The 16,942-nt window shown below is 38.2% G+C and overlaps 1 protein-coding gene across 1 annotated transcript; it reads left to right on the top strand.

Moving 5' to 3' along the window:
• Nucleotides 1-5: 5 nt before the first annotated feature.
• Nucleotides 6-13,006, top strand: LOC137293436 (AP-4 complex subunit mu-1-like). Its single transcript, XM_067823974.1, has 13 exons — nt 6-176; nt 610-695; nt 1,887-1,993; nt 2,576-2,672; nt 3,295-3,408; nt 4,435-4,506; nt 5,948-6,013; nt 7,079-7,202; nt 7,763-7,869; nt 8,442-8,533; nt 9,995-10,093; nt 10,836-10,953; nt 11,740-13,006. The coding sequence occupies exons 1-13, from the start codon at nt 29-31 to the stop codon at nt 11,935-11,937; spliced, it is 1,428 nt and encodes a 475-aa protein (XP_067680075.1). The 5' UTR covers nt 6-28; the 3' UTR covers nt 11,938-13,006.
• The last annotated feature ends 3,936 nt before the right edge of the window (nt 13,007-16,942 follow it).

The raw sequence follows: 16,942 nt of genomic DNA on the forward strand, positions 1-16,942 counted from the left end.
GACGAGATTTCCGGAACGAAATGCCCGGATGACTGCAGACGAAACAGGTGCTCGAACGTCGAGATGTGAAGTTAATGTTTTTTTCATTCAAGACGAGGTTGCCTTGTATGGGGTTGTCATGATTTCTGAAATATGTATTCTTTCTCCAGTTTATGAGCCACTTTTGAAGAAAACCTGTATCCTTTTCACGTGAAACAGAGTATGTTATGAACACCAGTTGATAGTTCGATCGTTCAATCTTTGACGTACTACGTTGAAGTAGTAGGCGAAGATGAATATGATCCTTGCTCATGCTGTAAACTCCAGGTATGGTCGAATCATGATGAAGGTCATGACGTCATTGACATACTTTCGTAACGTTATAACTATGATGAGACAGTATCCCCTTGATACGAAGCTAGGACACATCGAATTGGTCACTGAATCCAGTTGACAGACTGCCGCGATTTTTCAGAGTGCCGCATCAAACCGCAAATTAGCCAAGCAATTAACATTGCCCTGTGTATATATTCTGTCCCTATATACGAAATGAGAGATACTGCGATCAAATTTCAAAAGATAAGCAACTTTGTAATGAACTCTTGAACCTTAATGAACAAAAAAAAACAGATCGAAAGGATCACATAAAAAGCAACACAACTGATGTCTTTGTGAAGAAACTGAACCAGGATGGTAGGAATCTACAGCCTCACTTTGTAAGTAGTGGTTCTTAATCAGCCGTTAGTTATGACAGATGGCTTTATATATGCTGATGTATTATATTTATTAAAACTGTATCTCACTCACCCATCCGCAATATGTAGAGAATCATGCTTATGCAACATCGCTATATAATGGTAAAATACACTAGTTCTTTTAATTTTTACTTGTCAAACTGCCAGAACAGAGGTCATGAGAAGCCCAGATACATTGTATTTGATATCCTTGCAATAAACTGATGGACATGTCAGAGCTGATACAGATGGTATTGGGGATGCACATCAAAGTTTCTTATGCTTGCTCAATGTAATGACATCATACCATTCATAATGTATGGCTATTAGGGGTGATGATGATTATAAGGGTGGATGGGTGGCGTTACCCATTTTGTTCTGGGAAGGTAGGGGTCATCAATTTTGTATACATGTACAGCCATCCCCTTATATCTGGACAAATTTGTTTTTCTTGAAATTGTCCAGATAAATGAATTTTCAGATATCGGAACCACGGATAATATGTAAGAGGACATGAAAAGAAACGGACATAACAGACCTCAAACGTAGTAGCTGATCAACTGGTCAAGACACAAGCTCCTTTAGGAGACATGGGTGGGGAGGTGGCAGCTCAAAATTAACACATTTTCACCTTGCTAATTACAGGTAGTTAATCCTCTCAGAGGCTGCTGACTTCATCTATGTAAGGGCACACAAAGGCACTCAGTGAAATGGATATGAAAACACACTGTCAGGTGCTCAGCAATGTAGATATACTGGAACAAATGCATAGAATTTAGTGTTTTCTATGTGAAAGTGACCATCCAATTATGGAAACCAATTTCTGGATAAGTGACTAATTTTACAAGGTTGTGAATTCATTTTATGGAATTTTCGTTCAGAAGGCGAGTTTTGCAGATATCTGAGTTTCGGATAAACAGGGCATGACAGTCTAGAGTGGTTGGATGTGTCACTGACTTTGTACATGACATGGTGGGGAAGGGGGCCAGGGGGTTGGTTGTGTGTGTGTGTCACTTTTTTGTACTTAAATTTAATGGGTAGGGGTGAGGGGTAGGGGAGGACATGCTCCTCCATAAAATGAATTCAACCAAAAATTATGAATATCCCCTCAAGTTGTATCCATTTTCATGTGATTGGAATTCAGTGTAATGATTTTTCTTATTGTTTTTGCAGAAGGATGACAATATCTTCTACTTCTACATTCAGAGAAATAACATAATTTTCTTTGCAACATCAACATCTGAACTATCTCCAGTTTCAGTGATAGAAATACTCAGCAGGTAGCAACCAAATTCCATATTTTAAAAATTCTTTTACCAACCTCTGAATTACCTTTGGTAATATTTGAAGGAAAAAATGTAAACCAGCCCACTCAGAATGTGAATCCCTTGATAACAACAACAGTTGAACTTTAGCCGCATTTTGAGATACATGTTTCTTCTTGCCCATGGAAGACAAGTATAGAGCTTCTACCCAAGGCAATTCCCATCCTTGTCTGTCAAGGATACACCTGTGTCTATTCCTGGGGCCTGCAGAGTGGCCCAGTGCTTTAAGTATTCACATGTTACAGCAAAGACCCAAGTGTGATTGACCCACTTATGCATAATGTGTAAAGCATATTTCTGGTGTCTGTACCTTGATATTGTTTTATTGTTGCTAAAAGTGGTGTTATACCCAATACTCAATTCTTATGCTACAAGGACACCCCTTTCCATGTTCCTTATACCTCAAGGGTACACCATATCCTAAATACAGCCATGTCTTGGTTCCTCATCTCTAGGATATCCCTCTTGATGTTTTTGGTCGTTGCACCGATGAGATGACACCAGTGTTGCCTTGATCCTTGTTGTCTGTCGTTTCAGATTATACCATGTATGCAAGGACTTCTGTGGAACGGTGTCAGAAAATTCCATCAAAAGCAACCTGTTGCTGCTATACGAAGTACTGGATGAAATGCTGGTTTGTATATTTTTAAATGCTAGATACTAGATATTATGAATGCCAATACAATTATACGTGTATAATTTCAGGGAAAACATGGCTAATCCTGGAGAACCAATACATTCTGAGAGTTACTTAATGTGCTCAATGTGTATGTTTCATGTTATTTGTCATTCATTCACACACACACGTACACACGCACGCACACCTGCACATTCACAAAATATATATAACATTCAAACAATCCAACGATATAAAATTAGTCTGTAAAGGTACATGTTATCAGTGAAATATAAATAATCTTGATGAAGTCATCATGTTGTAACTGCTATAATATGCCTTGGAACATTTCTAACTGGAATATTTTCTGCAGACTATGGGCTGCATGTCAGCCTTTGAGCAGTTATCGGTTAACTACCACTTAGCAAAACCTAAGAGCCTGACTATTCAGTGCAAATAAGATTCTGATCGTTAAAAGTATGTGACACTGGTAACATATTGAGCCCCCGAGGTGCATAAATTTAGGTACCTGTATGTAAATCGTAATTAATGAGGCCATTAATTTGATGCCTGTGTCAGTTTTCAGTTACCATTAAAGTTTAAATGCATATTTGCATCTAGACATAATTTTCCATTTCAGGACTATGGGTATGTTCAGCTTGCAAGTACGGAAAAGTTGAAACCTTACATCAGTAGTGAACCAGTTGTCATAGAAACAAGCAGATCAGCACAAGAAGATGTGGCAGCTAGACTAGTGAGTGGTTCTGTGATAAAAAACAAAGCACCATACCATTTTCATTTCATTAAGTGATCCTGGATCAGTCAGTCCCTTTATTGCCATAGAGGGGTGGTGTGAGCACCCACTCGTCACGACAAAGACCTGGGTTTGATTCCCCAAATGTGTACAATGTGTGAAGCCCATTTCTGTGCCCCCTGCTATGATATTGCTGGAACATTGCTAAAAGTGGCATAAAACTACTCACTCTCACAGATCAGTCAGTGTCATATTATGCTGTAAACCATTGCTGTTAGACTGATCCCCATATGCAGTACAAGTACATATAATACTGATACCTGAGATTACATCAAAGATTAGATCAAAGTAGTGTTATATGTTTAGGAGATAAACATCATGTGTTGGCTAATTTCCGGGTGTTATTGAGTATTTGAAGCACGGGAATGCATTTGGAACCGACTGCGTCAGCCGGAGGTTTCAAATGAAATATTCCCATGCTTCAAATACACAATAACTCCCGGAAATTGGCCAACACATGATGTTTATCGACATTGTAAACAAAAAAGTGAACCAAAGGGGTTTTACTGTCTGCACTCATTTACATCGAATATGAGTACAGCAGTAAAGTGTCTTCAGCTGGCCGTTTCAGCTGGTTCCCATGGTAGCATCTGGAGTTGCTCATTTGTGACGTCATTCTAACTTTACGTCACAATATGCTTTGAATGACGTCACCACTGTTGATGACACAACAAAACAATTGTTTACGTGTAAATACGCAGTGAATAGTCTTACAGTTTCCGGGAATCTAATACCATTTGATCATGTTTTTCAACCAATCAGATTACAGATCACAGTGACTTTTGGTTTACAATTTCTCATATTCTCAGATATTCATACATTGTATTGAAAAACACTCCATTACAATGTCTATGAATTACATGCCCTTCTCAGGGTTTGAGTTCATGCATGAACAGTTGATCAATAAACCATGAATATATTGTTATGAATTACTTTGTACAGTGAATGCAGTTACTTTACTTTCAGCTTGGAATTGACAGCAGGGTTGTGCCCTTCAGTGCAGCGAACAAACCGGTAATCCGATCTCAAGCAGATATGGCAAGTACCCGTATCTCATCTGTTTTAGTCAGCAGTGATTATTTAACCTATAATAGACCAATCAGAAACAAGAGTTTTCAAAATTCACACAAGAATAACGATCAAGTGTTACTAAAAAATATATGACAGCTCTGCTGACAGTACTGTTCACACCCTCATTAGGCTTTAATGGAAAGCTTTCAAATGAAGAGATAGATGTTAATTCCTATTAGTAAACCATGTAGACCATGTACATTTCAGCTTATTATAATTAAGTATTACAATTAAGTCCACTGGGTGTTTAAAGTCTGAGGACAGGTCACAACACAGTCTAAGTAAACTTAGTCTCGCTGTATTTCCTAGTAGAAGGTCGCATCAGGTAACCTTTGAGCGACCAATGACCGTCCAGGCAAACGCAAGAGGGTTAAATAGATTTAACCAATCAGACAATGGTTATTGTTTAGGGATCAGTGGGACTTTCAAAATAATCAGGTCGCTGACACAGATCTCTCCACAAACAAAAATCCACTTATAATACAGTTATTTGACCTTCAGTATATACGTTTTGGGGTTTCTGTTGACAATTTTACCATTACCTAATATTTCCTCAAGATGACATCCTTGAATGTTGCCCAAAACACTATTTTCAATGACTGTTTACTCACCGTTGTCATGGTTGTACGTGCTTCGTGTGCATCACCTGGAAGCGAGCGTACGCTAAATAGCATTCGGAATCGTTCGGGTACGAACCTTTTCAAGAAGGTACTTGCGAATGTGCACTTTTGTGATTTGGTAAGCTGTGTGCTGATTGGTCAATCTCAAAGGTTACCTGACGCAACCTCCCATAAGGTTTTGTTAGACTCAGTAGTGGAGTGTAACCGAAAAGTACTGGATAAGTTTACTTAGACTGAGTCACAACAGAGCAAACCTTTGAAGGACATTGAAATTCCTGGCAAGAAGTCGACATTTAGCAGCCAGAAAGCAACTTTCTTGAGCTACACTGCTCTAGTCTTTGATGTTGGACTTAGATTCCAGATTATGCAGATGTTTTGACTACATTCTTAATTCAAAATTTGAAAACTGGATTGTATGAAGTAGCATGTATAACGTGAATGACCTCCCTCCTCCCAAAGTGTGTGATCCCACTTCATGTCTTAGACAAAATCAATAACCCCCTTTCCTTTCCTATAGTTTTTAAGCATACCATCCACCCCTCCAGTAAAATTGATGACTCCCCACCAGTTCAAAACAAAATGGGTGACAGCCCCTTAAAATCATCACCCCCTTACCATAAGTTATGAACATCCCACTAGTTCTAATACCAGCTGTCTCTCCTTCATACCTACTGTGATGACAGTGATACAGTGCACTTTTCCATTATGCCCAACTAGTTTGATATTGAGGAATAAAAGATTTCATTCATACACAAAGTATATGTTATACAGTCTCATCTGTATTTCAGGAGAACCGACGGAATGAGGTGTTTGTTGATGTTGTTGAAAGGCTGACAGCTGTTGTTGACTCCACTGTGAGTGTTATTAGCTACCCACAGTCACTAACCACTAGGGCTGCAATGAATACACTGTGTGGTGAATATGATATGTATCACGAACATTGGGTAACGAATACGAATAATTATTATTATAATATTGTAGTTTAGTGACTCATGTACTATATGGAACCCCCATGTTGACTGTTAATTTGTTGTGATAATATCTTATGATCTGACACGACTATCATATTTGGTTTGTATTATCTAATAGTTATAGCCCACAGTACCATGTGCAGCCATAGCAAACGAAATGACTTGCACTACTGCAATGCTAGTACATATTCCATTTTTGCATATCTCACTTTAGTAAGGGCTCAAGCGAAGTATGCTCAGATAAAAGAAATTAAATTTTCATTCATATTCGTTTCTGATGACCAGAAATGACATAAAAAGCTACACAACCTCATTCACTCACTTTCTCTCTCTCTCTCACTCACTCACTCACTCACTCGCTCACTCTCACCCACCCACTCACTCACTCTCACCCACCCACTCACTCACTCACTCACTCACTTAGCCATTGTGTTGATGGTCATTTATATCTGATACAGAACTCTTGGCAGGTAGTGTGAGATGCATCAACATTCATTGGCTGAACCAAAATCAGGCTTGATTGACAAAAATGTGTTTCTAAAGAACTGAATTAATGTTGCAAGGTGATTTTCATTGCCTTTGTCAATTTGGCTGGTACTGTTTGACAGAATTGGACTTCTGTTGAAGTTAACATACGTTTCAAATTTGTTTAGAGGAATTATAAACATCTTTTACATATACATTTTCGAAATTCTTCTGAAATATAACTGTATTTATTCAAATTGTTGCCCCATATTGTTGTTTGTGGGGACATTTACAGGGCTATGGCGGGCTGAAGTTTTTATGAAGCAACCTTAACTTTTTTAAATACGGATCCAATAGGAATTGTACAGAATTTCTTCCAAAGTTGGAAATGTAGGCAGTTCGCTTTGAATGGACCTCTGTTTAGCAAGAATATTCTTTGAGGCCTGCTCCAGTAAACAGTTTAAGCTTATGATTTAATTTCAGGGAGTTGTGAGTCGGATGGAAATTAATGGTTCAGTCAACATGAAGAACTTCTTGATTGGCAGTCCCCTGATAAAAATAGCATTAAATGATGACCTGGTTGTGCATCAGGAGGGCCAACTGAAAGGTAGGTAGATCAATGCAGTGTCTCCATTCAGTCTTTTGTGATGAAAGAATGATTTGAAAAATTTTATTTAGCATAGAATTTTGATCTGCATTCATTCTTGGTAAATGTTCATAAATGACCCTGTCACTACCCCCAAGAGTAATGGGGCAGAGGGGTAGCCAAGTGGTTAAAGTGTTCTCTCATGCCAAAGACCCGGAGTTTCATTCCCCACATTCCCATACAATGTGTGAAGCCTATTTTCTGGTGTCCCCAGCTGTGATATTGCTGGAATATTGCAGGTGATTTATGATGAAACTTTAAAACTTCTACTTCTTCAATGCATCAGCTTATGGGAGCAAGAAGTGGTACAGTATATATGTTGCAGTTTTCCTCTCAACCACTTAGTCATTTTGTTAAAGAGTTACTGCCCTTGCCTTATTGCTCCATTTGGATTTTCTCTCAAACTGAACTTACTTTATAGACTGAATGGAGATGACAAACTATTTTCCCCACTTTCATAAACCTAAGCTCAGTAGATGTGCAAACTAGTTAAATAGTTATTTTGTTTATTTGTGGAGCAGGTCTTGGACAAAATGTCCAGCTTGACAGGTGTCATTTTCACCAGTGTGTCAAACTTGATGAGTTTGACAGTAACAGAATCCTGAGGGTGTACCCACAAACAGGAGAGGTAAGTTGTGAGCTTTTTCCCCACAAATCAGAATTTTCAAGATGTAAGTCTACATGAGTGTGGCTTGTTACATGTTTACTTTTCATGCTGAAGACCAGGTTTCTACTCCCCATATAAGAACAACATTTGGTGGTTGATAAAGGTGAAGTATTGCATAATTAATACTTGCTCATCCATTCACCCATGAAAAATGAAGTGTAGCTAGATATTCCTATCCAAGAAGATATGAAAATTTAGAGATTTCTCTGCAGATTTTTGTTTGCAAATGTTATTGTTAACTTGTACACAAATTCAGCATTTTCATCCAACATTAAGGAATCAGTTAATGGAAGGTGTGCAAGATTTGTTCAACAGACTTAAAGCTCACAGTGAATGATAATTCAAATTTATGTGAATCTTTGTGATGACACATGAAAAGAAAGCAGTATGTGGCTCCTATTACAAATCATTATGTGTGCTTACATGTGAGGAAAGAAAGGCTCACTCATCATTCCTTGCCAGAGCAGATCTGTGCCATGTGTAGGTGTTACGTGTTATGATAAAAATGGTAAAGCACCATGTTTCTCTTACAGTTTTCTATCATGACATACAGTGCTAATGGGGAGTTTCCTATAACACTGCCTCTCAGAGTGATGACATTCCTGTCGGAAATCAAGGGTAGCAGGTAAGCCTGACACCATGTCTACTCAGGTTCCTGAGAGCAACCAGGTAACATGGAAGATACGTGTTTGGGGCCAGGGGACTGTATATCACTGGTTGCTATTTGGAACCATTTTCATACTTTTTACACACTGTCCAAGTAACATTACATTTCACAACATTACAAGATTGTTTTTGTCCAATGAGTGAGTGAGTTTGGTTTTACACCGCTTTTAGTTTCATCAATACAGTTAAGCCCTGTTTAAACAGACATTTTGGTTATGCCTGAAAATTGTCGGGATAACTAGTTGTTTGGCTATTTGAATATACCAAGAAACATGTTCAGGAATCGCACAGTGAAAAATTTATTCTTCAGTTTTACATATGTAGCACTCATGATAATAAATAGGTGATAAACAACAACAACAACAATCAGTATTAGAATTGGTACCCATGAACATGTAAACTGCACTTAACACTAGAATCCATACTGTAGATGAATTTACATTGTATGTAAATGCGCCTTTATGAAGTGAAGAAATCCGTGAGCACAGTCTGTTTCGTTAATTTAATGTCTGTTAGTTTTTTAACCAAGTCTGTCACATTATTAAGTGAGAGTGCATCTCCATTGCACTTGAAGAACAACACAAAGCTTGTGCATGACCACTGTTGGTGTGACAACTGGTTCTGATTTCTCCTCCTTCCAAACTGTACCGCACTGAATATGTGTTGACAATTAAAACAAGACAAAGGCATATATCAAACTACTGCTGAGAGATAGCTGTGTACATAATAATCAGTTGTTCCATAAGCGTTAACTCACATGCAGGTGCCTTCCTGACTGTATATAAGCCTGCTGGGTAATCAGGTCAAAATTCTCAATCGAAGTTATAGAGAATGGATAAAAATCATTGTCTGTGTTCAGAAGCATAGTGTGCGAGCATGTGAGTACATTTAGAGGAGAAAAGTTTCATTTCACTAAAAACTTGTGTGGAAGGCAGGATTTCCAGAAATATGCAGCCTGTGTAAAGGGGGCTCCACTGTTTCTCCAGTATATTCATACTGGTACAATATTTGTACTACAGCTACATCCTTAGACACTGATACCGTTTTACTCTTTGAGTTATGGGTAGGTTTGCCTCCAGTTTTCACTTGCCTTAGTCTGCCAAGAGTTCCTATGAAAGTTCAATTCTGTATTGGGTAGGGCAGACTTGGTAGACAATATATTAAAGCGTACAGTTGTCAAGGTCAACTTCCTACATAAGTGATGCGATTATCTGGTGTTGCCCATCATATATTACTAACAGTTTCATAAAACCATGCCCACATACTTCACCCACTTACTCACTCACACTGCATCAGTGTAGATAATTTCTCGATCTGTATGCCAGCTGATTCAAACAGATACACATCAATGTGTTGTTACTATGATATCACTTTGGTTCCTAGATGTGCATTTACAATGCTTATGTTGTTATTCCACCAGAGATGTTGACATGACAGTGAGGCTCAAGTGTGAAGTTCCTGCCAGCTGCCAGTTTGTTTACATATCAGTCAAGATAAACATTCCAAAATCAGTCACAAGGTGAGGCTCAGTGTCATATACCGGGAAGATGACAAACACAATGTCCCATAGGTTCATGTTGTGTTGTTGATATCAGTGACTTAAATAAACTGTTCAAAATAAGTTTCAGAAGTCCCAAATGTTTAGCATGAACATAGTTGATTTGTCATGGCTGGTGGGTTGTGCACCATGGTCTTTTTTGGGGGTATTTTTTTCACATTTTAAGTGGTACTGGCTAGCAACGAGTTATCCCGGTGTTCCAGTTATTGCCAACACCTGTATGTGTCAATGTGTGAAATACTGCAGAAGTACAATTCATGCGCTACAAGCACTACAGCCAGGGGGTCAGTGATAGCTGGTCGGTAGCCAGTACATGTAAAACATATATTCAAAACACTACAGTTTGATTTGTTGTAAGTGCAGGTAAATCATTTACAAGAACATTTTCTCAGGAATGTAAATGATGAAAAGCCACAATGTTCATTACAGAAGCAAGGAATTGTCTTATAAATGAATGTTTTGTGAAAAGACTCTCCATATACAGTATCTCTCAACTGCTTGTATCACACTGTTAGAAATATTCATTGTTTGATGCTGTGTTCCTTGGCAGTCATCATGCTCCAGGAATACGAGGAAGGTCACTTTTTTCAGGACAAAGTGTTTGGGAGAAAAGGAATATTCTTCAAGAGTTGTAGAAAATTTGCTGTAGCACTGCTTTGTTCATCTGTTTTTCAATCTTACTAAACAGAGTTTGTGATTCCAGCATGTCCCAGAACCTCAGTGGACCAAATCAGAGTGCAGACTTGAAGAGAGAGGAAGGGGTGATATCCTGGAAGATGAGAAAATTGCCTGGTGCCATGGAAGCTATTGGAAAATTCAGGGTATTGTTACTGGGTTACAGGGTATTCTACTCATAGGTACAACATGTGAAACTCAATTTTTAAAACAGGTCATATCTCACACTGTGCACTTAGAAGGTCTGGGGTAGAATAGGCCTTCAGCAACATATGCTTGCCATAAACGGCGACTATGCTAAGTTTTTAGAGGTGACTAATGGGATCGGGTGATCAGGCTCGCTGACTTGGTGGACACGTCATCGGGTTTCAACTGCGCAGATCGATGCTCATGTTTTTCATCATTGTATTGTCTGGTCCAGACTCGATTATTTACAGACCGCCGCCATATAGCTGGAATACTGCAGACTGTGGTGTAAACCTCAACTCACTCACTCACTTACTTTCTCATTTTCTTATGCTGGAACATAAATTTGAGCCTCTTCTAATGCCCTTCCCCAGTGGTGTATCTATTGTTCTAGACTGTCACAGGTAACTCGTGCAAAGTATGCTCCAGTAAATCATGTGAATTTCAATTATGTTCATTCTCTTCCTTGTTACCTTTAAGTGAAGACATACAGAGAACATTCTTTTTTGGTTGTACAACCTATTTTGAGGACTCAGACAACATGAAAAGGACCTTATCCTCCCTTGACCCACATTTTTCAGGTGCTGACTGTATTCCAGTCTGAACTTCGGATAAGTGCCATTCAACTTATAATCACCTCAAAGATAACGATTTTTCAGTATACATGTATGTGTAAGTTTATTCAAGACATTTTAAGGAGATGGACAAACTGACAAGCATGACAAACCAAACTTCTTTAATTGCAGTTGATCAGCCAAGGTGGAGACAAGATAAACAAGAAGGAGATCGGACCCCTCATTGTGGACTACGAGGTGTCGGGATACACCTGTACTGGCCTACAGATCCGCTACATGAGGGTGTATGACCAAGAACATTCATATGTGCCATTCCGATGGATACGATACATCACTGTCACAGAATCCTACATTGTTACACTGTCATAAACTACCAACACCTGCATGTTAATGATTCTCAGTTATGGAGCGTATTATGTATTCAAACACTGACTTGGCTGAAGATTTAGTGAGTTGTATTAATGCCTCTAGAAACAGTATTCCTGTCATCTGGTGTGCTATCTAAATGTGAGAAGTGCAAGCATACAGCAATACAAGTGAAGCTGCAATAGGATATGTGACCTTGGCATATGGATATGACATGATTTGTATCCAGTCATAATGCATATCCAATGCTTATATTTCATACAGCAGCAATGAGGTAGCCTAGTGGTTAAAGTGTCTGCTCATAACACTGAAAGCCCGGGTTTGATTCCTCACATGGGTATATATGTAAAGCTCATTTCTGGTGCCCCCACCATGATGTTGCTGAAATATTGCTAAAACCATACTCACTCACTCTCTCACTCATGGACTGGTCACTACTAAAATCAACGTATCACAATTCACAAAATGCATGCTGTTGTATGAAATTTTGTACTTTTAAATTTACAGATTGCATGGTTTGAAATGTTCAGCTGCAATACAGTCTATTTCCTTAATAGCTGTATGTTCAGGAACCAAATAAGCCAAAGATTTATTTTGTTTGGATTCTTGAGGAGATGTGTTATGCGTGCAGGTGCTCTTTTAGAGTGGATAAGTAATAAAGGGCTATGGACGAAAGAAAACCAGCTGATTCAGATTTCGTTTCTTTTGAGCCTGAAGTACAGCAAGTGTACAAGGGACTCCTTTCACGAAGCAATGTTTGTGAAGGTTAACCTTTCTTCTTATTCTTTAACATTGCACTAAGGCTACCTTGGTGACATAGGATCACCTTAGTGCTGTGTGAAAGGAGCCCCAGAACTGTATGAAAGGGGCTCAATGTTCCTAGCTATGACATGTTGATACTTAAGTTTGGTTCCAGTAGGTCATGTGAAATTCTTGGATACACTTTTAGTCCTATTTGTTTTACATGTGTTTTATACATCCCCTTCTGCTGAAATTGTTTAGCAATTAAAAGAGGTGCATTTTAGCAGACATTTTGTATTAATGTGAATATAATATCTCACAGATGTTTAAAGTGGCTTCTGTTGTTTTTGTTTTTAACTATAGTCATGCCTTCTATGCTAGGTTTTAAATCCAAGTAACTGCCTCTGGTAGAAACAGATGCCAGAGCTCCAGATAAGGTGCGTATTTGCATATTTTACTCAATAAAAATCACATTTACTCCATTAATTACAAATACAGAAGGACAAACAACTCATAAGATTCACCTAAAACCCAACAGCTCCATAATACCTTGCATACTTTACTCTATGAACTAAACTGGCTTGCATATGATAGTTTCTTTGTGGCGCCCAAACTCTAGAAACAATGTTAAGTGATGATTATGTATACATATACTGTTATGGCCGTAGTCACTCTCCGGAGTTTACTGTAGTAGTCACGTGACTTCCATGTTGCTTGTTTGAAAATGGCTTCCAACTATTTGGCAATATGAGAATTACTAAAAACTTAAGCCTATTGAGAAGCATTTGTATTTATGTATTTAATAGTGTTAATTACCCAATAAGGATAAGAAACTCTGTGTAGAAGTACTCAATTATTTAAACTAGTGGGAGCACACAAAATGTCCTCAAAACAGTTACTCATACACAGACATTGGAGTAAATATCTAATTGCTTGAAAAATAATTATGCTGAAAGGTTATATCACTATGAAAGCTAACATTTATAGGAAAACACTTCCTTTCAATCATTGTGGATTGGAATTTCTATGTGAAAATTGATTTGGGGCTGAGAACAAAATAGAAATCTTTGGGAATGTATTTCAATTTTAGGGTTCCAAATTTTAGGGTGGTTTTCTGTATTTAAGGTTCTGCACTGAAATAAATACTAGTATATGTTAACCTCCTATGCCAAGATGTAGTATAGCATTTTAGGTACCTGATAAATGGTATTTCAGTGTTGAGAACAATGAACGAAAGGGATACCCAGTTAAACTGTTGCAGAAGCTTGCTGCACTTACAAAGGTGGTTACATGACAGAAGCATTCATAAAATCATTAATGTGCCTGTCAAGGATGGCAATTTTCCATGGATTTCCTCCAATTTTATGAATTGTCTGAACCTCCATTCAGTGACACAATATTTAGTTTTCAGCTGAAACCCAATTTTCCTGTTGCTATCCCTGATCTGCCTTTTGCTCTTCAGAGTCATACTTAGCATCAGTTTAAAAACATAATGATATTTTGTGTATAAGTACAACATGAGAGACCACACTCAGTTTTTGATAAACAATATAAGAGCAGAATAAAATAAAAGAAAAATGAGATGCATGCTGGACTATGCTTTATACAGTCACAGGTCTGGGCCAGACAATCCATTACAGATCATTTTGATACTAAACACAAAATTAAGGATAATAAAAATACCCATTCAGAGTTGACTCATGAGATATGCAATACTGATATGTTGTTATGCACAAATATGTCCGTATGATAGTACTGCATGCCTGTCCTTGGTTGTTATGCTTTGTTACTACCCATTGTGGTTACCATTCTCACCATGCCTTTGCCCCTTGGACTCGATGTCATAGTCTCCTTTACAATGTTCCTAGCTGTGACATGTTGATACTTAAGTTTGGGACATTGGTTCCAGTAGGTCATGTGAATGAATAAAGGTGTGTAGTCTTCCCTACAGTGTTCCTAGCTGTGACATGTTGATATTTATGTACAGGATATCGGTTTCAGTAGGTCATGTGAATGAGTAAAGGTGGATAGTAAGTATATCCCCCAAAATATAAATCCCACCCAGGTCTGTTTGTACATTGTCATCAACAATAGCCACATAAATAGGAAGTGGTTTAAAAGAACAAACTCTTTAAAATAACATTTTTAAAAGCATATGAACCTTTTTCACACACATGCATGCATGCACACTTTGTAGTAATGACTGCAGGTCCAGGTTAGAAGTGGTCTTCATCAACTAACGTCTGTAAACAACAGAGTCTGACCAGACAATTCAGTGATCAACAGCATGAGCATCGATCCGATGGGAACTGATGACGTGTCATCAGGTCAGCAAGCCTGGTCGCCTGATCTCATTAATCGCCTCCCACGACAAAATCAAACTCTCAAACTGTATATGCTGTTAACAGTGCTCAGTAAAGGACATTAGTTACAGTCCTTGGCAAGATATTCAAATTTCCTTCACATACCATAACAGGTCACACATTTGTCTCTCCAACTTCTCATGTACACGTTTGACGCTGTTGTCGGTTGATAACAAGACATTCATCCATGTTTTCTGGGCTCAAATTTAGATACATGCTTGGAACAAAATGGATTGCCAGAGTGAGGCTTTCAACAATGCTTCAGTTACACTAGCTAAACCAAAACGAATCTGGAATTTGAACCAGTGACATGATTCTGTCATGCCTGAGGGATGTAACCCTGTAAACGTATCATGTGTCTTGGACGATGAAATATTGAAAATTACTGGATTCAACAACATTTTGTTTGTTTTTTTCTCCACTGTGTACAAATTATTTATATAACATTACCCACGAGATTGTTTCATTACTGTATACACAGGGGAATTTTGCATGCAGATATTGTGGTCAAGTCATAAAGACCAAAGTTGGATTGCATATCAACAAACATGGAGTTGAAAACTGATTGTTGTTGTTTTTAATAAGTATATCTGTTTCTAAGTGTCCCTTAACAGAAAGTGACAACCTTTTCCAATGAAGCTGTAACGTGCAAGTGCGTGTGAACTCACACTTCTCTTTTCTTTCTTTTTAAAACAAGAGGCACCAGGAGATGACAAATCCTCCCGTTCCCAACAAATCTGAAGTCAAGAGGTGGGAATTTCTCTCTAATCTGTGTAGTTATTCATGGAACTGGGATAATAGCAAATAATGGAACAATAGCAAAAGGAGCAGTTGACAAGTTTCTTCGAAGTAAGTGTAGAGAATGAGTTGGGGTTTAACCCACTTTGGGCACCATTGCAGCAATATCACGACTGGGGACACCACAAATACACTTCTAACCTCCTGGGTGTTCAGCGTGACAAGCGAACACTTTAATGACTGGGCTACTGGGTATACCACTGCCAGTTTCATGAAAAAATACCTTTTTAGGTATGGTTGGAACAAACAAACACAATGATTTGAGTTATGTTTTGAAATCGGACAGACAGATGAAGTGTTCACTATATCCCCAACCCCCTCCAACACACATTACATGCCAAGGGGATAAAAACATGAATGATACAAAGGTTTCTGTACTTGGCCATGTGCGGTGGGGATCAATTATCATACCAGTGTGGACATTCAGTTGTTTCAGTATAAAATGTATTGGGATTCATCAGCAGAACCACACTAACTACAGCATCTGATGAAAATTCTCTGTTTCAGTATTAAGATAATCCTTTATCATCCCGAGGGAAATTTGTTGTACATTGTATAAGTTAACAGATTATAAATACAAATAACAATTAGTAGGAACACAGACAAACGACAATACACAGCTATATAAATAAGAAATGAATTATTAAAATACACCCAGTATGTAAGTGTTGAAACAACCTTAGAAGAAAAACTTTATGGGGCCTGCTCGTTGTAAAATTTGATACTAGCTGGTATGAAAGACTGATGGGCCCGGTTGGATTTGAATAACGGCAAGCGGAGACGACATCCAGAAGGCAAATTTATAATGTAGGTAATGGTCAGAATCATTCATAATTTTTTCCACTATTTTAATTACTTGCCGTTCGAAAAATACACTATGAGGTTCTAAAGGAATTCCAGATATTTTGCTGGCGGTATTAACAATTTTGAAAAGTTGTTTTTGTTCATTCTGAAGTTGCAATTCTAAACATCAAGAGTGAGTGAGTATGGTTTTACGCTGCTTTTAGCTATCAACATTGAGGCGGGAGACACCAGAAATAAGCTTCACACATTGTACCTATGTGGGGAATCGAACCCCGGACTTTGGTGTGATGAGACAATGTTTT

Source organism: Haliotis asinina, chromosome 8, assembly GCF_037392515.1.
Source record: "Haliotis asinina isolate JCU_RB_2024 chromosome 8, JCU_Hal_asi_v2, whole genome shotgun sequence".
In the NCBI taxonomy this organism is placed as follows: Eukaryota; Metazoa; Mollusca; class Gastropoda; order Lepetellida; family Haliotidae; genus Haliotis; species Haliotis asinina.

Bases quoted from the DNA above. Each gene is read 5' to 3' on its own strand.
- LOC137293436 (XM_067823974.1), top strand. From the start codon at position 29: ATGACTGCAGACGAAACAGGTGCTCGAACGTCGAGATGTGAAGTTAAT. The intron at 2,673-3,294 runs GTTTGTATATTT...TTTCCATTTCAG, and splicing joins AAGTACTGGATGAAATGCTG to GACTATGGGTATGTTCAGCT. The intron at 10,094-10,835 runs GTGAGGCTCAGT...TTGTGATTCCAG, and splicing joins ATTCCAAAATCAGTCACAAG to CATGTCCCAGAACCTCAGTG.